Genomic DNA, 25,145 nt, shown 5'->3' on the forward strand with positions numbered 1-25,145 from the left:
AAGATAAATTGAGGAAACGTTAGTCTTTTGATAAAATCGTATGTATTGTATTAAAGAATCAAAGGTTCACACACAATATCGAATTCCATGAAACCATGAAGAAGTGAATGGTAATCAAACATTCCACAAACTCTGCGAGATCGAATCTCACTTGTAATCAGCAAAGTCACGTCCACCATGTTATTTATAAACGACGAATTCCCAATTTAACCACGCATGCACCGTATGTAAACTTCACTCGCGTTGCTCGAGTAAATATCGATCCAACGATCGTGTAAATATCGATAGAACGAAATCATCGGATTCTGATTGAAAATCTAATGAGTATTCTTTTTCTCAGGGATGGAAACGGAACGGAAGAAGCTGATCTGACAGAACCGTTGGTAACGTTTCCGGACCCGGACACACCACCACCCTCCACGGGAACGGTCACATTAACGGGAGGTTCGCCCTCTCAATTAAGGGACTTGAATTCGTTGAACAATCTTCACAGTATGAGCCCTCCAATCAGTATATCGAACATATCGAACATGACGAACCTACCTGCTGGACAGGAGACGATGAAATTCGAGCAGAAAAAGATGACCAGCGCATCCAAGACTAAGGTATGATTTTTCTCTTATGTTTCCTAAACAATAGTTTCTGAATTATTCATTTCTTTAAGATACTGAAGAATTGATTTGTTTCGAAAGCAGCTAACAAAATTAGTTCCGTAATTTCCAACTGACTGTATAAAAATTACTTTAAGATCACCTTTTCTTTAATTATTATTATTCTAATATTAAACGTCTTTCTAAAATCTGCGGTCGTTCTGAAATTAACATAAATCCTCTCGAATGATTAATCGCTTCGATTCCTCCTGTCACTTTAATTGCGACAATTTCTCGGTGAAAGATGATTTCGTCTCGAATTACTTCCTGTTCGAAATTGCGCGTGAAATAATCGACGTCGCGTGTAGTTTGCGAGCAGTTTGGCGAGGCTGCACAACGTTTGGCCGAAGGCGCGGTTTCCTCTAAGTAGTCTAGGTCAAGGACTAGCGTGACTATCTCTAGGTGACTCCTCTAGCCAAGCGGCCAGCCACTGGCGTCCGGTACACGTAGCACTTCGCGAGGAACCGTTGTCATCGAATCACATTTCTCCATTCCCACGTGTAATCTCCTTCAACCGACAGATTTTAATGACACTCAAGATTTTTTAAACATTCGTTGTAACGTGGGACTTTGCATTGTACGCAAGCCTGCGGGAACATGCTCGTGCCGGTTATTTTTACGCCGAATGTCACGCCCTGCTCCCCCGACAGCTGATCTCTTTCCGCTTGAATTCTATGTTTAACTTCACTTCCGTCACAGCAAGGTCAGTCCTTGCTACCCTCTCACTCCCTGAAAATGATGACTGATAATTACTGTTAATTATTCCCTCAGAATACTTTTCTTCCTGCAATCCTCGACTGCAATTGCGAAAAATATTCACTATTCGTTTGGATTTCAGGTTGTCACAGATGGATTCAGTGCCGAGAAGGCAACCGCGAATAGCGCAGAGATGAGAGCTTTACAGGCTGGCGACGTTTCCTACAAAGAGCAAAGCGCTGCGACGGCGGCCAGGGCGCGTGTCGAACTCGACGGCGTATCCGCGGAGAAGAGCGTCGCCGCTGCAAGGGTGAGTCCAAATTTTCCTTAACCAATCATCCCGAAGCTTGGATGAACAATTCATTGATTAGATATGAAATGCAGTAGACTCAATTTAAATATAGTAGTTCATTAGAATCATTGTAGTGACATTGACATTTATTATTTTATGGTATCCTTGAGTACTCTAGATAAGATTACGCGACACGCTTTCGCATACGATAAGGATTGTTCAAAACGAGTATCAGCTGGTTAGTCGCACAAAGAGCTCGCGAGCAGGAAGGCGTTGCTCTGGGTGCGGCCTAAACTCGACTCGCGTAGAATAGTTTGGCACGAAAACTCGTACTCCTCTTGGGTCGTTGACACGATCAGCTTCTTCTCCTGTTGATGATCTCGTATACCGAACCGTTCTCACGCAATTGTCGAACAAACATTCTCGTCTTCAGCCTTCGAAGAAAAGCCACCCGGCACGTGTGTTGTTACCCAGAAAAACGCGAAATGAAAAAACTTGATTTTAGATTTAATTTCAGGTACATTTAAGAAACATAAATATTTACTTGAAAAAGAGTACAAAAATGGACGCATACAATTTTTAATTTTAGTTAATAGCGCGTTCGTAACAGAATTGCATTGGGCGTATGTGTATAGATTCGTGAAATTGAGTTGTTTGCCAGATGAAAACGTGGATTGCCTGGATTCGTTGTCGATTACGCGAACGACGACGTTCGTTCTCACGACGTTTACGCACTAAATTTAACCATTTTCACTGAGCTACGTAGCTTTTGAGTCACCTAACGAATTTTTGACTCGGTGCCAACGGCTGCTACTCTACGAACGCGCTTTAATATTGTTCTTTCCTCGTTTTCTTGATGTACATCGATGATTATTCGATCCTCTCTTGTACCTATGATATTCGCTATTCTCCACAATGTAGAATACACTTTTTCGAACCTAAATACCGATTTATCGTATAGTTACAAAAATGCCAAAAAACGCAATTAGATCATCAGTTAAAATCATTTCTTATATACAGACTTACAATATTAACTATTTAAATTGTAGTGTTTCCTTCACAAAAATTTGTAAGATTAAAGGGGTGAATAACTGAGATTTTCAACAGTAAGCGAGAAAGTCCGCCCACTCGAGTCCTATCTCCAAGGAGATGAAAACATCCCCTGACTCATGGGGGTGGAATGAAAAGCTCTGACGATCGATCGATGGTTAGCCCGAAGGCAACGCAGTTAGTTTCTGGCGCTGGTAGTCGTCGGTTCATGTGTCGATGGGTCAACGATTGTCTAGCTTTTCAAGGGGTATTTTCCCCATTTTTAGACCCAAGAACACCATCGAACGACGAAAGATCATGGCGAACGATCATCTCGGAGACAAAACCTCCAAAACGGTATTACTTTTATGCTGCGATTCCGTTTTTACGGATATAAAAATGCCGCATTTACGTGTTGCCGGTGAGAATCGACCGTCTTTCTTACTTCTCCAGCTGTATGCACCGTCTGCTTACTAAAGTGTGACCGTGGTTGCTTTGATTTATTTCAAGAAGTGGAAAATTGTGCTGTTCAAGTGACAAGTAACGGTTTGATGATACTATCAATAGAATCGTTCTATCACTGCAGTTTGATGACCAAATACTTTCAACAGTTATTTAAAAGTAATATTCGATTAATCACTATTCTACTCACATTTTGAGACAAACTATATCTTATAGAAAATTCCTTAGATCAATTTGAACGAAAATTCAATATGAACCAAGCATCCAAAGCTTTGAGAGAGCTCTCGAACTATCGAAAGACAACCATAATCGTCTGTTCAGCCTCAAGGGGTACGATAAGTGTCGTGAACGAGTCCGTTCACTGTCCCATGTGAAAAACGCGACCGCCTGCGTAATTATAGGGAAACTAATCGACGACGGAGAACCGCGATCACGACAGACACTTTAATTAAAAGATCTCCCGGCGATCTGTTCATTCCTTGATTGCCCACGGACCAGCACACGCGTTGCTTTTACGTAATATACGTTGACCTCCTTTATTACGATCGATCGTTCTTCCACGTTTTCTTAGAATTGATCGATCCAGACTATTTCGTTGGTCAATTTCTTCGTGTCATCTAATTGTAAATTGATATCAGATTATTTATTCACAGTACTTGATTAATATTTATACTTTTGGAATCATTTGTACGGTTATCATCAATTTTCATTCATCATTGTATTTTAATATACAAACTCTTGTCATTTTCGTATGCGTCTGTCAGACACAAGATTTCTTCACGATTAACACAATGTTCATTAAACGTCCGAATCCTATTCCGATGCCAAGTGTTTCGCGAGAGAGTTCACGAACGATTTGTATGGTTGCACAAGCGGTCTCTTTGTTACCTGTCCGTCGTCGGGGGTGGTTCATTGAGTGACGAATAGTGAGATCAGTCCCGAAATTTTGCGGGAAACGTTGCCAACGGGAAACGTGGTTGTCACCGATATCTCTGCGAAACCGAAATAGAAGCCGACCACGAAACAGACTCGTCTCTCGGGTAAATTGCCAGCTCCCCCGTCTCCTACATTTCAAGGACACGTTCAAGGCCGTTCGGCGGGATTCTCTCCGAATCGAGGAACTGTTTTTCTAGATAGTGATTTACAATCAATTGGGAGGATACGAATATCGCGATTAGAATCGAATGACGAAGGAACGGGGACTAGTTCATGCAATCGTCTTTGATATTGTTGCAATAATTGTCGTTTAATCGAGAGCGATTTTATTTTTAGAAAATATTTGATAAGCGTTATCGCGTTAGCGACCGATAATGATTCATAAAAACGTATTTTCTGCAAAGTTTCTTTTCTATTCCAAAGAGGAGTAATTAGGTCTCATAACTAGTAAAAATAAATACGAAGTATAACTTCGAGGAATGGCTTGGTTATCGATTCCCATTGCGTTCTTTTCTAATGTTATTTCAACGAAATGATGGAAGAAAGCGAATTGTAGCAAAAAATCCACGCTGTTTAGCTCAAATGCGTCATATAAGTCGTAAGTCACGATAATCTCTCGTTCGTGATTCGACCGTTCGGATTATTTATAATTATACTGATTATACATCTGTCAGCATCTAACGAGATGGCAAACACGCTAATGAGCTTTTGTTAACAAAAGGAGCTATCGTTGTTATTGGCACGCTCCGATACCCTCTCTTCTTGTCGTATCTTTCCGGCACATTGTCTGCATTGCATGTCTTCGCTGATGTCGAAATGAAAATTGGAGACGTGGCAAGATATTCGTCGAGTGTTGACAAATAAATTGCAGAAAACCTATTCGATTATTTTCGTATATTTTCATGCACTCCTAGTTTATGTTCTTCAGTGAGGCTTTGTTTTATCCATTTTCATGACATATTTATGATAAAATGATCTGGTTGTTCAGTTATAAGAATCTCATTCTGAAAACAGTTGGGGTATTGATTTAAAATAAGAAATCTGAATTGACATTTCTTTTATTGTTCGAAAATAATTATGTTCTTTACACATCCAGTTTTTAAAACATAAAATCAGCAGTCTAATAATTAGAATGCGTCGTCTTTCATCGGTCATTGTCCATTCTTCGAATTGCAAGGAAGAAGGCGTTAGTCCGAGACGCGTTACGCAACTTTGGCCGAACAGGTATCCGAAATTTCACGAGAATCTTTGTGTGCACTGGCGTCGAGTGATGCGATCGCTATTTCTAGTAGAGGAAAAATAGAAACGGCACCACGGAATCCCGCCTAAAAAACCTGAGTGCAGCACCGATGTCACGCGGCCCACTCACCACCACGTGCCACGGATGCAGTAGGTTCGTGTCCAAACGAAATTAAATTTTGCCCGACACTTGCTCGCCGAGCGTGGCAACGCCTAGATCGATCTGCTGTCCGCTTAGTGTTCGCGTTTCCAAGTAGTGTTCATATTTTTTAATTCACACTCGAATGATACTATCAAAATTCACAGTTAGTTGTAAAACAACCGAAATTTGTTATAAAATGCGACGTGTTAAGTGAAACTTTTATATACACTTCTGTGTAAATGAATAACTCTCGTATTCTCAAGAGTAAAAAATATTTTGATTGAAAATTTAAAAAAAAATGAATTATAATTGTACAAACTTCATTTAAAACAGAAAAAAAAACTCAAAAATTCAATAAATAGTATTTATTTATAAAAGTTAACAGCTCTATTCGAGTCGTGCTTAAAAATCCATTTTACAGTTCTTTGTTTTATGCGTCGTTCACGCAAGAGAGAGATAGTCATTATCTAGTTTCTAAAAATGTCTCATGTAGTGCTGCGAACACTAAGCGGTCACAATTGTACTTTATTATTCTCCCACCTTATACGTTTTTTCTATTTGGTTAACGAGAGGCTTATCGTTGAACGCGTTATCTAAGGTTTATCTTATCCATTTGACGAGTCGGATTTGACGAGACTCGAACCAGATTATTCACTGACTTTCTGAGGGTCGAATAATACGCGTGGTGAGAGGAAAGAGTGGTGTTATCAGTGTGGAAAGCGGTGATATGCGCTCTCGGGGAGATGAGCGCACCGTGGCCAGTGCATCGCGGCGTGATGCAGCGGAAAGTGTTCGATCGGTCGCACGCAGTAAGTTTGTTTGAAAGTTACAGCGATTCCTCGGTCGGTGTCTCGAGAATTCTACGTGATTCAAGTCTCCGTATCTCTGAGTTATAATTAGACTGCGGATTTTTATGCAAAACGATACGTTTGTACTATCAATTTGTAAAATGCAAATTCGATAGAAACTTTTATCTTTTAAGAACAATTTCATTTTTTATGTGTCATATTGTCTTGAATCGTGAATGAATTTTTAACTTTTCTATAGATGTATAAAATCCACAATCGATTATATAAATTGAGATTGAAAAAAGATCATTATCGTAAGTTCGAAATATTTTCAAGTGTCGAATAATCTAACTTCGAGATAAAGAACCATTTTTAGAAGTGTAGTAAATAATCTGATTTCATTGGAGGAAGTACAGAAATCATTTTGCGACGAGGAACCACAGGTGTTCCTGTTTGGTATTCATACGAAGAACCAGGGGAATCTCTTGCTGTATGCTAAGTAAATAAACGTTTCGTCCAAACAGTATGTACGAAGTGTTTCTTCGTAATCTACAGAGACGTTCGATTGATGCATTCCCTCGATGACGTTCATGAGCGATAAGATTAAAGATGATGATGATGGGAGCTTCAGAATGACAAATGACAATTTTTAATTACGTCTCAATTAATTTTTTCAACAACTTGACGTCGAGAAAATATTTTGGAAATATCTGGAATTGCGTGAACGATCGAGCGAGAGTGAATTTAAAATGATCGAATATGTTTACCACTTCGCGCTATTCTAAGAATGGTACAGAAATCGAAAACAATATGACACTATAATCTCGTGATCTTTAACTAAATGCGAAAAATTATCGATTCAGATAATCAACTGTTGATCGCTTTGATTCGAGGTGCCAACTATATGAATAAACACGAAATATAAAACGTTATTGACTGCTTGTGTCATTGTTTAAGTGAACTCTGATGTTATTCTCAAGGAATCGTTAAATATTGAGATATTCCATTTTTGTCGAAATAGCATTACTATGTATGAGGAAGATCAATGCAATCTTTGATGAGATATTCCATGAATACAAGCCTTAAAAAAAGAATCTTATCATTACTCTGCTAATTTTAAAACGCAAAAATTGAAATATATTTTGGATATACATTTCGTTTATTATACAAGCACGGTTGTTAATATTATGCATCGTATGGAACGTTTATATTATGTACACATCTAAATTTTCCTCTAAATGAAATTCACATTCTAATTATTTAATGCTATTCGGCGTAATTATATTCTTATTTCTCCGTTTAATCGGATTCCAAAGTCCGACAGAAGAATGATAAGCAATCTGCGACCACGTGGAGATTGTTCAGGAGGGAGCTCGCGGTTCCCGCGCGCAAGGTGGCAGAGATGAGCGGAAAACACGAAGAGTACCCAGTACCCTGTGACGGCACGCTCGGATTATATTTAGATAAATACGTCAGAAGCCGTGGAGAGCGCACGCGGAAAGGTCGAGCCGCGGCCGATGAGCTTTCGACTAACCAGACTGCTATGGAACTCTGTTGTAGAAGCTCGTAACCGAACGTTTCCGCTTCGACCCGCGTCAGCCAACCTTCTCACTTTTGCATGTACCAAAGAAATTCTCGAGTTTGGTGATAACTGGCGAATATTTATGTCAGTGCTGAAGTTCGTGTGATTATAAACAATCTTTTAACTTTACTGTTAATAGTAGAGCAGATAACGTTGCTTTACATTAACATTTTGCTGTTTCGTCTTTATTTTAACGTTCAAAGAAATGTGAAAGTTGCGTAATTTTAAAAGGAGTGAGATTTAGTAAAAAGTGTGAACATAATTGCAAAATTCTTTATGTTATAACAGCAAAATCGTAGAACTGTTCGGTAGATTATTAAAATTGAGCGAATAGGGATTTGCCAGTAAATAGATAGTGATGCAATTCTGAGTTGCAGACCTATTAATGTTTATTCGCGAATTATCGTTATTAGCCAATACGGGCTAATTATCTGCATACGAGCGCGTGTGTGTCTGTGTCGTACAAGAAAAGTCTCGGATGTGGCCCTCACGGATACAAATGAAATTCGACAAGGTGATAGATCACCCCTATAAGTATCTGTGACTGTAATTACGAGTAAATTGTGAAGAACGTCTGTGCGTGTATGTTATAGAATTTGATACATTTTTTCTGGAAATTGATTGTGTTCGGAAGTTTCTTTCCATTCGAGGTACTTGACACTGGTTAAACAAACTCTAATTTGGTCTTCCTGGAAGTATTTTCAAGCGCCGATTTCCCGAATCGCAAATGCATACATCTGATTGTTTATTTTATAAGATGTTTTCAAGTTCCACCTTCGTCTAAAGCGCGCATTTCCATATTATTTTAGTTTGAGATATTGTCGAGGTAAAGTCTGATGTCTATTTTTAGATTTACATTTCGCACTACGTCTGGAACGGTATCTTCACATTAGTTATTTCAAAATCGTTTTTCGCGAACGTTCCGCATAAAAAAGTTAATGTTTTCGAATTTTCTGTTGTAGGAGCAGAGAAGCCTGAAAGCTGGCGATTTATCTCATCAGGAAAGCAATAACATGGCTGCGTCCACTATGAAATTACAAAGCGATTCTTTCAGTTCAGAAAAGGTAAGAAGCACATTTAATAAGTTTTACTTTTTTCCTCGAATGTCCGGGACAAGCGTTTAATTTAAAATGAATTTGGTTGGCAAGCAAATAAGTACTGAAGAAAGCACGCAGAAGCGTGCGTTTAACTGTCATAATATATTTGCTCGTGCCTGTTTGGCACACGCGTAGGCCACGGCCGCGTCTCGACGCTTTTCGCACGTTTGCTCGAAACTGTATACACATGGACGCAGACGCGAAAGATTTCTCGCCGCGAAAAGTGGGATACTCACGGATTTAAACGATGACCAGCTTGTCGGCGTGGTTCAGTCTTTCTCGATTTTCCCGGCCGGTAGTAGCATATCAATCCGCTTCCCGGTGAACCACCGGAAAAGCGTGCGATGATGCGCAAGTGCAGCCTTGATTCCAAAATGGTAGTTATCGCCTCTTTTGATCGTTTGCTGATTTTCGACAAGAATTTTAATGAAAACTCACTGTTCGCGCGTGATTGCTTCTGCTACGGTGCGAAAAAATTAGTATATTTGATTAAAATTAAAAAAATTCTGTGTTAAGAACTTGTAATACGAAAGTTAATTGTGCTATCGATGAGAGAGGATTATGAATCTTATGAAAAGTCGTACGATTGAATTGTCGAAGATGTGGAAACTTTGTACCGGGCAAGCAGGAGTTTTCGAAATATTTATGATCACTTTTGAAGGCCTCTTGGACTGCCTAGCGCATTACGTAGTGATACAGAAATAATGAAAATACTCGCACCGGACGTGATAATTCTGTATGACGCCAAGTTACAGTAGATTCGTAGCCAACATAGAATCGTTCATAGCCCGTTTAGACCATGTGGTCTTTTGTATTCGGTAAAACTACCGAATCGATAACAACCGAAAGGAGCATTTACATATTTTTTTATATGCAGATATTAGTCATTCATTGTAAAAAAATGTTTATAATATCTAATCCTTGTGATTATAATTAGGAAGGCAGCTAAAAAATGGAAAATGCTTTTTGTTTTCAGAAAGCCATGGCGGCGCAGCAGCAGAGGCAAACGGTCACCTCGACCGGAATATTTAACCACGAGAAACACATCTCAGCAGCTAGTTCTCAATCGAGCATCACGATAGCTTCGAAGGGTGTCACGTCTTCTATGATAAGTGCAGCTAGTGCAGTGAATCAATTGATGAATGGCATGAGACCAGCGGAAGATGAACTTCTATCTTTGCCTTTGGACGATCTGGACCTCCTTTGTTCGAAGTCGAATCCTCAGGACGTCGATCGAGCCATCGACAAGTATTCGAGTTTCTTGGGCAGTTTCGTGGAACGTTTAAAAGACAGTAAAAACGGGAAAGCGCCACTGCTGTTGAACAGAGTCAACGAGATAATCAGGAAGGCCTGGGCAGTGCCTACTCATGGTCACGAATTGGGATACAGCCTGTGCAACACTCTCAGAATGAGAGGCGGTCTCGATTTGCTGATGTCGAATTGCATTGCCAACGATAAGGACTTGCAATTCTCCTCGGCCAGATTGCTGGAACAGTGTCTGACCACGGAGAACAGGGCGCACGTAGTGGAACACGGGTTGGAAAAGGTGGTGAACGTAGCGTGCGTTTGCACGAAGAACGCGAACTCGGTGGACCACTCGAGAGTAGGCACCGGCATTCTGGAACATCTGTTCAAACATAGCGAGGGTACCTGCAGCGACGTGATTAGGCTAGGCGGTTTGGACGCTGTCCTGTTTGAATGTAGAAAAAACGATGTTGAAACATTGAGGCATTGCGCCGGTGCACTCGCCAATCTGTCTCTGTACGGTGGTGCGGAAAACCAGGAAGCCATGATCAAGAGGAAGGTACCTATGTGGCTATTTCCTTTAGCTTTCCACAATGACGATAACATCAAGTACTATGCTTGCTTGGCGATAGCTGTGCTAGTAGCTAACAAGGAGATAGAGGCTGCGGTACTGAAGTCCGGCACCTTAGATCTTGTCGAACCGTTTGTCACTTCGCACAATCCTTACGAGTTCGCCAAATCGAATCTAGCACACGCGCATGGTCAAAGTAAAAATTGGCTCGAGAGGCTGGTCCCCGTTTTGAGCTCGAAAAGGGAGGAGGCTAGAAACCTAGCGGCTTTCCACTTCTGCATGGAAGCGGGTATCAAGAAACAGCAGGGTAACACGGAAATATTTCGAGCGATTGGCGCGATCGAACCTCTGAAAAAAGTAGCCAGCTGCCCCAACGCGATCGCTTCCAAATACGCGGCGCAGGCGTTGCGTTTGATCGGAGAAGAGATCCCACACAAGCTCAGCCAGCAAGTGCCTCTTTGGTCCACGGAGGACGTCCGAGAGTGGGTGAAACAGATCGGGTTCGCGGAGTGCGCCCAGAATTTCGTAGAAAGCAGAGTCGACGGTGATTTGCTATTGCAATTGACAGAGGAAAATCTCAAGGAGGACATCGGACTGACGAACGGCATCAGGCGGAGAAGATTTACTAGGGAACTACAGAATCTTAAGAAGATGGCAGACTACAGTAGCAGAGACACCGGGAATTTAAACAGTTTCTTACAATCTATCGGCCAGGAATTTTCGATCTACACATATAGTATGCTCAACGCCGGCGTTGACAAGGACTCGATTAGGAACTTATCCGAAGATCAGTTGTTAACCGAGTGCGGTATAGCGAACAGTATCCACCGTTTAAGGATATTAGACGCCATCAAGAACATGCAATACAATCAGTTGGGCTCCTCGGAAGATGAGTCGCCGGACAAATCGTTGGACGTGTTCGTTAGTTACAGAAGATCGAACGGGTCTCAGTTAGCCAGTCTTTTGAAAGTTCATTTGCAACTGCGTGGCTTTTCTGTATTCATCGATGTCGAAAGGCTAGAAGCTGGCAAGTTCGATAACAATTTGCTGCAGAGCATCAGGCAAGCGAAACACTTTCTCCTTGTGCTCACGCCCAAGGCTTTGGAAAGGTGTATACAGGACAGTGAGTGCAAAGATTGGGTCCACAGAGTGAGTTTCAGATTCTTTTTTGTTGTACAGGGAAGTTGCTCGTCGAAACTTATGTGACGTTCATGGCTGTTGCAGGAAATCGTAGCAGCTCTACAGTCACAGTGCAATATAATTCCCATCATAGACAATTTCCAATGGCCAGAGCCAGAAGAACTCCCTGAAGACATGCGAGCGGTTTGTCACTTCAATGGTGTGCGATGGATCCACGACTACCAAGATGCTTGCGTAGACAAGCTTGAAAGGTGTGTGAACTTCGTAAAATTTTATGCATTCTATATCCTATGTACATTTTTGTAAATCAAATTAATTTATCAGGTTTATGCGAGGCGAAATACCTGCCAGATCGGATATTCCAAGGGGCATCGCAACCAAAGACGTGACTCAACCGAATACACCAGGCAACACTAACATTCGACAACCACCGAACTATCAACGCATGCACAGCAACGAAAGCAGGGGCAGTGACAAAGATTCGACAGGGGGTCGAGATTGACTAGAGGGCCCGCCCACGGCCATACCGAGCAGGTAACTATCGCCTTATAAAAGAATAAAATCTATGTTAAATAGATATTTCGCGTAAATTTTTCTGGAGGTATAAGTTTAATGAAATATTTTTATTTCCATGCCAGCCAGGATTAACAATAGCGCTAAAGACAATCGATCAGAATATAGCTAGACTAGGTCAGTCGAGGAAATGAATTTTTTTTATTCATGTTTTAATTGATGTCCGTGTATATCGGTGTCATCTATGTCGTCTGCTTATTTAATTGTCATAGTATATACTTTGTTGTTAGCCATGTGATCATATTATGCGCCCTTGAATTTAATTAATCCTAGAATGATTTTTTATCTTCATGTTTATATTGTATCTCATCTCAGAAAAAATCATTCTGGAGAATTATATAAAAAGTGCAACATGTTTATTGGTGTAAAAAGGATAGTGGTGGTTGCATGATTGTTGCTATTGTGTTAGAATCATTGTTTTTACGTATCAATTCTTATAAACGAAGCTCAATGTTGTCTTTATTCGTTATTTTAGGCTTAAAAAATCGTCGAGTCCGTCCCGTTGGTTAATGGGTTTGCCACCTACGTCTCCGCGGTTGAAATTCACCCATACACATCTCGGGGGGAGTCCGGTGCCGCGACGACCTCCACGTCACCCACCTTCTCCATCTGCAAGATCTCGTTCCTTGGAGTTGCTCGATCATGAAGAGAAAAAATCAGTTTCACCGGCCAGAGAACCAGAAGTGCAAGCGAGGCCGAGGTCTAGAAGTTTAGATGGCCTGCTGGACGAAGACGGAATAGTTCCAGAAATTAAGACTGAAGAACCACCTAAACTGAACGACGGAAGCAATACTGAAACTGAAACGTCTTTGAAAACTTCGGACAAACACACTAATAAAATAAGAGATGACGCTGTCCAAATTTCATCGCAAGGAATTGAGAGTAATGCTGACAATCAAGAACCAATATTACCCGGAGATCAAAATCCGATACCAATTCCTAGGCACCGGATAAAACCAATTTCAGAAACTCAATTGGAGTTAGTCAGTATAGGACAATCAGAGGATAAGGAGAAGTCATTAAAACTTGAGGCCAACAGCGAAAAGGAAGCGCAGCATCCGCCGGCACGACCACCGAAACCGAATCGGTTCGTCAGCGTGGACACGGCGTTGTCAAGGATGGAGGACGAGAAGGATGAATTGCAGGCGAACTCGGAAGACGCTGATCCTTGCGACAGCAGCGCGGAATTGAAGGAACGACTGGTGGCAAGTGGGAACGACAAATCGACGCTGCTCAAAGCGAAGAGCTGTGGTGCGGGACTAGATTCCGACGAGAGTATCTCGTCGAACGAGTATAAGCCGAAGTCAAGGGAGCAAGGCTCGTTGCTTTCGCTTCCAACGGGCGCCGAGCCTAAGCGAAAGAAAAACTTTATGGACAAATGCGTGAACAAAGTGCGGTCTTTCATGCGGAAGTAACTCACGGAAAGATGAGTTACGAGGTGATACAAAGACTTATTATTTAATTTTGTAATATATCAACGAATTCTTATAGATCGAACTCGGCGACACCGGACCGTTTGCGATGTTTCGTATGTATTCGCTCGTGGTTAAAAACTCCTTCTACTCTCCGTATTAGAGGAGTTTCGCGTCTTCGGGATGTACAGACTCGGTGAACAGTATTTCCTTTCTCCGTTTTTTTATCTCGACGATTTATTGTATAATGAATGTAAATATTTAAGACGTTCAAAGGAAATAAGGACGAAGAACGAATCAAATAAAACGAGATTTTTGAGAAAACTCGGTTATCTGCGAACATAAACGATATTTGCACAGCATATTTGTACAGCGAATAAGAAAAAATATTACGCGACTTATCGTGATTTCTCGATTGTATAATGACAGGCAGCATGAATGTGTAACTAATGTCGTGCCTATTAAAAAGTGTCTTCGTAGAAATTCAGAATTAGGAGATTTCGAGATTTTTCTCCGATATACATATGTATACACGAAAAAGGGTAGCCTGCTTTTTTCAGGTGGCTTTCATATTTCCTTATCAAATTGTATTATATATATAATCGCACGCATATGATAAACGCGTAGGTAGATAGCATTGTTATTTGTAATACTATTTTTTAGTCTGTTTTAATTTCTCGTTAGGATATCGTAAAGTAACGTTCCGCTCGCGGTACATATCGCGAGTGATGGCAACTAACCCCTACGAAATAAAAACGAAGAAAAAACAAATTTTAACATTTACACTATTTTATCTATTAATAAGCGTTTTTACTGTATCACACTTTTAATTAAGTAATTGTCCTCCCTGTTAGCGAACAAAATTCACCAACGTAATGAATCTTTTAAAGTTTCAGCAAATCGTACTATTTTAATTAAAAATTTTAATGTTTCTCACGTGAATTACATAAAAGAAAAAGAAATCGGATATAATATTTTGTATGACTGAAACGTTGAGATTTTTGAAAATTATACTTGCCTAGAAAATTTGCAACTATCTCTCGAAAGTGTAACTATCCCTTCAACAATAAAATGCATATAATTTGAACGGATATGCTCCTATGGAATAAAAAACAAAAGACCCAATTGAAATAGTTTTGCATCAATCAGAAATCGAATCGAAATCATCCCTTTTGCATCTCTCTCGGGCCGCTCTTTGGTCTTACAGCGCACACTGCAAGTCCTATTCTTTAAGAGGTCAATGAACTCGTCTCACTCGTGCATGGCTAACAACCTCCTACAATACCTAGTGGCATTAATCTAGTGGTATTTCCTGACGTCCGTCAGTGCGTCAGTACTGCCAAACACCAAAACATGCAATTATGGCAGCGGGTCCTATTGCCGAGCGGAATCAAGGTAAATTTTTGTTTAAATTGTGTTTTATAACATTCAAACGTACTTTTTAAATTCCTACTTATATTTTAAAGTACAAATTAACATTCGTATCGTACTATTAAGTATTTTTATTAAGATTAAAAATATTATTTTAGTAGGTTAGGAGCGTATAAGGACTGTAGATTAGTATTTCTAGAAATTGCAATTGAAAGATTATTTTTAATTTTACATAAGTTGTTTTTTTTTAACTCTTAGATGCCACGATATATGTGGGAGGGCTGGATGACAAAGTCACAGAATCCCTTATGTGGGAACTGTTCGTCCAGTCAGGACCAGTGGGTATGTACTGGTATTTAGTAATGTTTAGATTTCAACCAATTTACAATTGATCAAGTTTTATAATTTTTTTAGTTAATGTCCATATGCCCAAGGATAGGGTGACTCAAATGCATCAGGGCTATGGGTTTGTAGAATTTATGGGAGAAGAAGATGCAGACTATGCTATCAAAATCATGAATATGATAAAATTATATGGGAAGCCAATAAGAGTGAACAAAGCAAGTGCTCATCAAAAGAATTTAGATGTTGGAGCTAACATTTTTATTGGAAATTTAGACCCAGAAGTAGATGAGAAACTGTTGTACGATACTTTCAGTGCTTTCGGAGTAATCCTTCAAACACCAAAGGTAATAAATACCTTAATAATAAATAGGAACCGAGAACTAACAAGTTAATTTGTATTTTAGATAATGAGAGACCCTGAAACGGGAAATTCCAAAGGTTTCGCATTCATCAATTTCGCTTCATTCGATGCATCTGATGCAAGTATCGAAGCAATGAACGGCCAATATCTTTGCAACAGACCGATTTCCGTGTCGTACGCTTTCAAACGCGATGCCAAAGGAGAAAGACACGGTAGCGCGGCTGAGAGACTGCTTGCTGCACAAAATCCACTGAGCCAAGCGGACAGGCCTCATCAACTGTTCGCGGACGCGCCTCCTTTGGCGCCACCACCGATGCCGAATTCGAACGCGCCTCCGCATCAAGCCCATCATCAACATCATGTGATACATCACGGAATGGTGGTACCACCTCCGCCACCTCCGTCGACGCCGGGACCACCCATGGGTCACCCTCCGCCGCCTCCCGTTCCACCGCCGCCATCGAGCGGTTTTCCTCCAGCAAGTATTCCTCCGCCTCCTCTGCCTCCAATGTCGATGGCAACACATCCACCTTTACCGCCTGGAATGCCACCTCCGTTACCACCGATGCCTGTCCCAACGTCTCAAGCACAACAAACGACTCCGAGAATGATGGCCCCGCCACCCCCTCATTGGGGTGTCAGTGCACCTACGCAAGGTCAATTCCCGCCACCGCCACCGCCTTCGTCTACGGGAGCACCTCCGCAATTTGGGCAATTTCAACCACCGCCACCGCGTCCCCCTCCAACTTGGAGACATCCACCGCCTCCGCCTGTGTCCCAAGGAGGGCCGCCGCCTCCTCCACCTCCACAATTCCGACCACCCTTCCCACCGAGAGGTCCACCACCACCACCACCGCCCCACGATTCCAATCAATATTAAGGTTTCTTTATTACACTTCATTTTCTTCAACGCTGCTCTTAGTTTATTGCCAATTCATCGAAAAATAAGAATTTTCAATTCGGCCAAACAATTGTTTTATCGACTGTACAAATGTGTGTTTTCTAGAACGTGTTTGTAATAAACTTATGAATTTTCAACAACAAACGTGTCATTGAATCATCATCCCCCAAATAGTAAGACTGAAAGCGGATTAAAGCGGAATATCACGCGGTGATTAACGACAAACTGATACTATACGTTTTTAATGATTGGACGTGCGGTCATTTAATGTATCGATTAGAAGTAGCGCGTGAATAAGGACATACCCCGTACGTTCTATCGATTATTTCAAGCCTGTCCAGTTCAGTTGGTGATAAAACTGAACGGATAAATGAGTGACGAAAGAGTCGCCTTCGAGAACGTGTCGAAGGGATTTCGGCAGTGAGTCGTTTCGCGTACAAAACTGGACGAGAAATCAGAAAAACAAGTTTTGTTTGTCGCACGTCGCCAGCGGGGGTAAATAAGAGGAACAGGTGTCTGAAGAAGTAAATTAAGTGGCGCCGACGACGCTATGCATTCCGAAAATAACGCGGTTTTTTTAGATCATTGACTGAATCTAATGGTTCCTTTGATCTATGCGTCGCGGTGCCTCATCTATATACTATTCTTTAACAAAATTGAACCGCTCTCAACGCAAATCGGTGGTACGAATTTTCGATTGCAAGTAGTTGGCCGACGATCGAAGAAAGAACATCATGTACAACTTGTGATATGGCTCGCCTCTATTACGAGTGTAACGAGTTTTTAAAGAACAATACAGAGGACAGTGAAACGCTCAAACCGTACGCGTGTACACCAGACAAGTATTGTTTGTATTGTTGTTGCAACTCGCAGTGTTGTTTATTGGTTCAAAAACGGCCTCCACGACACGTTTGGGAAGCCTGGTACTTTTGGCTAGGCATTGCTTTAGTCGCTGTTTTTGTCATATCTTCGGTAAGCGATCTCCAATGATCCCCGTTTGCATCGTGTGATAGATTTACATATGTAGATAGATAAAATAGTAGCTAATCGTGAGAATCGTAGCGCTTCCCGCCTGTTGGTACCTGTCCTCGATCGCCACCCCCGCAGAATTCATTATAGCTCAATTACGCACGTTTTGAACTTTATCGTTGCGAACGCGCAAACCTTTCTAAGGATCATTTCGATTCCTTCTTGAAACTAGGTGAGCAGCTACATAGTCAGTAATTGCAGACATAATATTCAAGGTGTACAACTAAGACACAGCACTAACGACGATCGACAAAACGAACGCGATAGCCAACCGGGAAGCAACCAGAACGAGATATCGATAAGTATAATTCCGACGTCGGAATTTTTTCCATCGCATAGAAAAATGTTCGTGATCGCCTCTCAACCAACCGTTAGTCACCTGAGTAAGTATAAATTAATACTTGGGATAATTTACTTGCAAAACTGAGGAACACAGATTCAGATCAAACACGCCGTCACGTATTTAACGCATGCTTCGCTACGCTGAATAATTAAACGTTCGTTGCAAAGACTATATTTAACGCTCACGTATTTTGCATCGAGGAATTAGACTGAAACTTTCGATAATAAACAAAAGACCGTCTAACGTACGAGACTTCTAGACAGAAATACGATTTTCACTAATAATAATCTTGCGCACGCAATTTATATTGCAGCTCCCGTCGTTGCGTGAGGCTGTTTCGTTTTAACGTAGTAATCATGTCGGCGAAAAGAAGCCGACGCAAAAAGAGCTGGAAGACCGTCGCCTAGTACATATTTTACGCGATAATACCCCTCGAAAGGGATCGTGTCGCATCGAGAGCTTTGACCGGTTGGTACATTATGACCGCGTGATTAAGTCCGTGTGCAACTTTTACTTAATATAAATGTGTCTTCTTACTTAGCCTCCAGACATAATATTATGATTAGTGATTCGAACGCCCTAATTGCGGCCGACATCAAGCAAAAATGAGAAGCAATTTGATTAAAGATTGTGGTTTGCGCACTGATCTGACGTTAATACCGCTTAGATTACGTCCCAGCTTGGACGGTTCTTAACTTGTTACACATAATGCACTTTATTAAAGGTTTCGTAAATGCAAAGATGAAAAAGCTAGTTCTTAAGTCTTATTTTAAGAGAATCTTTCATTAACCTTCTCATAAGTGCTTCACTTGGCAATTGTAAAATGGCTAACAACGAGATAAAAACGTATTCGATGTTTAGCAAGTTGGAATTTTCGAAGAATTCTTATTTTAAGAATAATTGAATAATAGCTACGAACGCTGGTTGTATTCGCCAGTCCGAGATTAATAAGTTAAGAGTTTAGACAAATTTATGGGTGATATATTCTTCTAATAACATCGCAATGTCTTTGATATAAATTTTTCTGAAACATAAATAATCAAATAATCCCATGTTCAATTTAATTTATAATAGTAGACACAAGAAAAGAACATGATAAATTATTCTCTACTGGGAAATTTCAATTTGAAAAATAAAACGACGTTTTATACGTATGAACCTAATAGAATTTCAAAACCAGAAAATTCTTCGCTTCCATTAAACGGAATAGGGTGGAGTCAACTCGATCAAAACTCGTTCCCGGGGCCTCGAATGGGTTCTCATTAATAATTAAGAAGGTACGTTCGGAGCTTGGTCAATGCGACTGATCGCGTACCGAGGGATCGAGGGCTAATTAAACAGGACGATCCAGTGAATACGACTTAAGGCAGCGTCCACTCTTTCTCTTTTCCTTCATTTCTCTTAATCTACCTCTTCCTTGCTCTCCTCTTTTCTTTCATGTCCAACTTAACTCCTCGTCTTCCTTTTCCCCCCCGATTCGGTCTTACTTCTCTGTTTCAAGATCGACCCGACGATAGTAGTTAATCGCGGTAATCTTCGCAAAAGAGAGGAATCAAGAGAAACTGCGGCGTTTGTCGAGCTGCGCAACCATCTCGGAAACATACGTGCTTTACAACGATAATAAAATTGAAATGCTCCTTCTTGATGCACGAATGCTATTACGGTCTGCGATTGTTAAAACATTTGATAAACGTAGAGTGCTTCGAATTTTTTTGGACAATTAAACAATTTTAATTTCTTGTGTAATGATTGGCTGTGATCATGTCAATTCGAAACTACTAACGAAGGAAACTTGTATTGTTCCAATGACTGTTAAAATATGTATAAGAATATAGAAGTGTATTATTTGTTAAAAGACGATAAATGTGTGTTTAGGCTTGTTGTCAAATGTGAGAATGCAAGTAAGTCACATTTTTCTCGTATCAAAGATGAGAATTAATATTTCTGATTGGCACGAGATACTTAAAAAAACGATACTGGCTTAATAATTAATAGCCCTTCAACTGACAAATCCAATAAGTACTTAAATACGACTTGCGCTTGCATTCTCGCGTACACAAATAATAGTTTGTAAAGTAGCGGACGTATATTTAGGTCGCGATACCCGATACACAGGGACTAAATTAATTAATATGCACCGAAAGAAAAACAGATACATTTGACATTTCGCGCAAATGCGATTGTAATTAGATGCGTAGGACGCGAGTGGAAACTAACACACAGCCTGATTACCATAAGCATTAAGTAGCAGTGAAAAGTTCTATAAATAAACGATTTCAGTGTGTTGCATTTAAATAATATACCTGTAGCCTTCTTTTTCAGCTTTCATAACTCCCACGACACAATGAGCTTGTTAAGCAAGTCTCGCTGATTAACAAAAACAGACCCGTGAGATTTGCATTCGAGACTTCGCACGGGCAATTGACCGATTTAATTAGTTATTCGGATTATCTTTAAGACTTCGCAGATTAATGTTTAGTACAGAAAAACACGTTTAATCAGGAGTATGCAAATTACGAAACAATTATCGACGCCAGCGAGAAGTTTCAATTTTAATGAGAGACTCGCAATGCACACAGGAGGAATTTATATTGGCCAGTGGCCACCTCATTGGACAGTCTATTCGTATTCTTTGAACGATTCGCGATAAATTTCAATAAACCAACCGCGTGAAAGAAATCCTTGTGCTCCCTGTACATCTTTTTACGGCGAACACTTGATCTGTTCGCGCAATAAGAAGTAGCAGCAACGAAGCAGACTGCCGGCGACCTCGTTCGACTGTAACGAAGTGTCATTCCGATAACCCAGGCCAGCTTTTACTGTCACTCGACGGATGACGATAAAGAAATGTGCAACCATCGGGGATCTGCTTTTAATATTGCATGGACAGGAAGCGGGGAATTAAACTCTCGTCTGGCTTGGCGTTAACTGCTTAGACTCCGATTGAGACGTTTCATCGTCTCTTAATTACAGCTGATCATATTTCTTCCTCCCCTACCTTTTTTAACATATTCGTATCGCACGTCAAGAAAATAAAAACTGTTTCTGTTAGTATTAATATGTATCTTCTCACATCGTGTATCCCATGCAACATATCTATTTCCTTTTTATAAATTGATAAAATCTAGTAATCAACATATCAACTTGATCGAAGAATTGCATCTGACAAACGATGATACGTAGAAGAACGATACGACGTGCGTACGCTATAAGTTTTAGATGTTATTCGCTTAATAAATCGATCAAATTTAGGAAATTCTCGGGGCTGGAAACTGTTCTAAAAAAAATCCGTTGAAATTCTTTCCAAGCAGAATGTATCGCGGCGCGTAAACAAGGTGTAGTTTATTCGGCGAAACGTAAACCTATAAAAAGGTGCGATCAATTACATATAACCGACCATACTTTGACTGCTGCCCGCGAGTATACTGAAGATGATTATCGAATAAAAGATGAAAACGTGGATTATAATGGCAGCGGTTTCACGGTTGATCGCGTGCTGAGCAGCAGCCCGGCTCCTCCATCTGGAAGTCGTTTGTGAATACGTGTCCCGTTGCTGCGTCCACGCCACACGCTACGCACGAATTCGTGATGCTGCACCAATAAATCGGTCAACTTTAAAAGAGGCCGGGGCCAGCACAAAGGCTGGTGAAATCTGTGCGAATAAATTGCGAACACGAAGGGGGAGCTAATAAAAATGGCTTGCGGTGAGAAAATTGTAAAAAGCTATCAAAGAAGATTCGAAAGAGAGAACTGATTAGCCCCCGAAGTTCTAACAATAATTACAACTGCGTTCAAGCCTCGATTTTAATCCGGTTACTCATCGGTATTTCAAGCGTCGCGTACTATCGTCAAATATATATTCGGCGCGCCATTTTTATGTCGCAAATAAAGAAAGAAGAGACCGAGGATTCTTTTGGAGGAAAAGATAATCCTCCGTTATATTATACGTTGAAACTATGCGGTTGGAGTAATGTCAATGCGATGATGGAATTAGAATAGAGAAGTAAATTCGTGAGGTGGTGTACCGGCGCGACACGATGAAAAGGGAAAAAAGAAAACAGAGAGGTGGGAACTAAGAACGGCGATGTGCAAAGCAAAAGAAAGAGAAGGATAGGTTTCTCTTCCAGTGGGAGGTACTAAAATTAGAGAAGAGAGCCCACGCGGGTAACAGTTTCTTCTTGAAGCTTCCCTCGGACATTTTCAAATAGTTCTTTACGCCGATAACACAGCGTGTTTTCGCGACGTCTCGCTGTCAGTCGCGACTCGGCGCCGTGATTCTGCGTTCGATTCGATTGGCTTACAAAGTGACTTCCCCGGGAGACACGATCGCCTCTTTGGAACCCATTCAACGTCCAAGTTACCCGAGCTATTCCAACTGGCAACACGCGGACTTTGAATAATCGTTTTTTCTTTTTATCAACGCTGATCACCGTAATCGATGGCTCCCGGTCTATCGACGAAAAATGAAAATCGATGAACGCTGATTTCCTTCTCCGGCGAGCTCACTTATTTTCCTCCTCGAGTGATACCGAATAATACCGCGTCAAATAAGTATAACGATCGACAACAAATTGGGTTTCTTTTCATCGCTAATAGCATCGCCTCTTATCAAGATTGCCTTCGCGTCTGATACAAGCTACCCTTCCCAGGATGATAATACGTATTCCTGGCCTTCGCCTGCGTTTCGTGCGGCCCTCGTGCAGATAGCAAGCTGCACCTATACCTACACCGTCGACATCCTTATCGAGGAAATTGTCTCTGAATCGTCGACGCAGTCGTGTGATTTCATCCCAAAGATCCTTCCCGATATCGAGGCTTCGCGACAGTGTTCGATCCGGCGAGGCTACGGCATGTATTTCAATCGATCGGTTATCGAGGCGCCAATCTGCATACATTTCATCCTGCTATTTCTGTTTTTTGCGACGACCAGCATTGAACGAGTCGAAGGTAAGTCGACCGGTCGAGCCTCGTGCTCCGAGAGCCATGTTGTTATCAATTTTTTATGCAACATAATCGTTCCGCGGCACGGTACAGCCGACGCGTGTGTACGTGCATTGTCGTGCGATTTATCAACGCCTATGTACCGCGTAATGAGCAGCGGGAACGAAAGAGCGATGCGACGCGAAACAAACAAGATGAACGAACGTATGATCTATCGCACACGCGTGTCATACGTTAACACGATCGAAATGCAATCGCTGAGAAATTCGTTAATGTCTCCAGGCAGAAAATGCGTGTGCACCAGCAAGGCCTGCAAGGAATCCGGCGTGGACACGTGCAAAACGAAATTCTCCTGTTACACCGAATTGATCTTGACCGAGAACCAAGAACTCGGAGAGAATACCACGACGAGAGGTTGCACAGAGTTCGTATGACTTTCTTTTGTGTATTAAAACGAGTCATAAATATTTGCAAAACGGAAGCCTCGATGATCTTGTCTTTGAAATACATTGTCAGGAGTCTGATTCTAAACAATTTTTTCTTATACATGCATCAGTCATTCAACTTCAGCTTCCGGGATGTTCGCAAAAAATGTTCGATACTATTTAAGATATTTTTAGAAATTCACAGACAACGATTTGAATGTGTTGTAATAGTGGCTATTTTGAGAGACTTCATTATACCTTTTCTAGACAGACCTGCGATTTTATAACACAATTCCACGGTGATTCTGAGCCTGAAGTATGCAAAATTTTTAAATCCGCACGCTCTTAAATTTGCAGAAATAGAAGGAAAAATGAAAATGTGAAATACACGTCTTAAACAAAACATCGTTCGAGCACGATAATAGTAAACTCTCGGTAAAAAGTAACACTTTGACCTTTGACCTTTTCATCTCTCGTTGGACAATAAATTAAACCAGTACAAACAGAGTTGACACGGAAACGATTCCATTTTGCTTGGATTTTATGATCGATGTACGTACCTACTATAAATTCACTGGAACTTTATGGCATAGACAATCGATACGAATTTTCACAAGTTCCCGTTATGTAAAAATGACTGTTTATATAAATGTGTGTATCCACGTGTTGAAATCGCTTCGGCTGAAATAACTGATGAGTTTTTACTACGTACTCCCAATTAAACCCTGAAATTTATCTGCAGATAACGTGGCATTAATCACTGAGAGGAAAAAATTAATTTTTATGGACAATAATCAAAGTAACATGTAATTGAATGATCTTCTATAAATTTCGAGGAGTATTCAAATACTTTTTTAAATTATTTAAAACTGCAGAAACATAAAGAAAAAACGTGCACGAAGTTAAGCTGACCGAGTATGCAGATGGAGGGTTTGAAACCGAGGCGTAGCAAACTCGATATATATGTAGATTTTTACATACGCGCGGAATATTGAAATCTCGCCACGCGACGTAAATCGTACAAAATGGTGATTTAAATATCCCGACTATCGGCGAGGTCACGGAACTTTATCGGGCCGAGAGTCCATTTTATCGGAACGTTTGTGCGTTACCAATGCTCAGGGGCGCCACACCATTGTTGTGCGAGACAAAGTCCTGGGTCACGAGGTCGAAGTCGACCGACAACGTGGACCGATCGTCGACTGCCCAGATCCGTATGCCCTGGCCCAGATTGAAATGTTGCGACAGCCGCGACTACTGTAACGCCGATCACCACGTAAACGTGTCCACGTGGATCCACGACGGAGAGAAGCCTACCGATCCCATCCAAGCGACTTTGGGTTACGCCGGTAAAAGAGACCTCATTTCGTAACGCGGCAAACTACAACCATTAAAGATGTTCAGCTATCCCAAGTATTCGACCCTTCTCTTCGGTTCGACGAAAATTAGTTTTAGAAATTCCTATACAATTTAAGGATGTATTGGCTATACAGTCAATCCTAAAAGTTTATGCACTTTAGAAACGCATTTTTTAAAAAGAAATCACACGTCGGAAGAACATTGCTAATAATAAAC

The 25,145-nt window shown here is 41.0% G+C and overlaps 5 protein-coding genes across 8 annotated transcripts in view; all 5 read left to right on the forward strand.

Annotated features, from left to right (window-relative positions):
* The first annotated feature begins 337 nt into the window (after positions 1–337).
* Sarm (sterile alpha and armadillo motif) lies at positions 338–14,945 on the forward strand. Its single transcript, XM_026812336.1, is given in 7 exon segments — positions 338–605; positions 1,489–1,656; positions 8,779–8,880; positions 9,890–11,878; positions 11,954–12,120; positions 12,194–12,403; positions 12,918–14,945. Coding segments are annotated over 7 exon segments (3,687 nt in total). The 5' UTR covers positions 338–494; the 3' UTR covers positions 13,858–14,945.
* On the forward strand, positions 5,465–8,295 carry LOC113464148 (uncharacterized). The gene is made up of 2 exons (XM_026812344.1): positions 5,465–6,255; positions 7,551–8,295. Exons 1-2 carry the CDS (start codon positions 6,174–6,176, stop codon positions 7,802–7,804), a joined length of 336 nt encoding a protein of 111 aa, XP_026668145.1. The 5' UTR covers positions 5,465–6,173; the 3' UTR covers positions 7,805–8,295.
* Positions 14,946–15,142: 197 nt separating the features above from the next.
* On the forward strand, positions 15,143–16,976 carry Spx (Spliceosomal protein on the X). Its single transcript, XM_018021980.2, has 4 exons — positions 15,143–15,249; positions 15,484–15,567; positions 15,640–15,914; positions 15,975–16,976. The coding sequence occupies exons 1-4, from the start codon at positions 15,216–15,218 to the stop codon at positions 16,809–16,811; spliced, it is 1,230 nt and encodes a 409-aa protein (XP_017877469.1). The 5' UTR covers positions 15,143–15,215; the 3' UTR covers positions 16,812–16,976.
* A 180-nt stretch (positions 16,977–17,156) lies between these two features.
* LOC108623455 (uncharacterized) lies at positions 17,157–20,499 on the forward strand. Its single transcript, XM_018021975.2, has 3 exons — positions 17,157–17,804; positions 18,034–18,244; positions 18,518–20,499. The coding sequence occupies exons 1-3, from the start codon at positions 17,583–17,585 to the stop codon at positions 18,532–18,534; spliced, it is 450 nt and encodes a 149-aa protein (XP_017877464.1). The 5' UTR covers positions 17,157–17,582; the 3' UTR covers positions 18,535–20,499.
* A 97-nt stretch (positions 20,500–20,596) lies between these two features.
* Positions 20,597–25,145, forward strand: part of LOC108623457 (uncharacterized) — an 11,649-nt gene continuing 7,100 nt past the window's right edge. For 2 of the 4 annotated variants that reach the window (XM_026812338.1, XM_018021977.2), the window contains exons 1-3: positions 20,597–23,151; positions 23,428–23,569; positions 24,693–24,919. In XM_026812338.1, the coding sequence (XP_026668139.1) occupies positions 23,055–23,151; positions 23,428–23,569; positions 24,693–24,919 (466 nt within the window). In that variant the 5' untranslated portion in view covers positions 20,597–23,054. The other 2 variants (XM_026812337.1, XM_026812339.1) reach the window with 1 other exon arrangement.

The sequence above is a fragment of the Ceratina calcarata genome, unplaced genomic scaffold (genome assembly GCF_001652005.2).
Source record: "Ceratina calcarata isolate Rehan_Ccalc_2016 unplaced genomic scaffold, ASM165200v1 scaffold27, whole genome shotgun sequence".
Classification (NCBI taxonomy): Eukaryota; Metazoa; Arthropoda; class Insecta; order Hymenoptera; family Apidae; genus Ceratina; species Ceratina calcarata.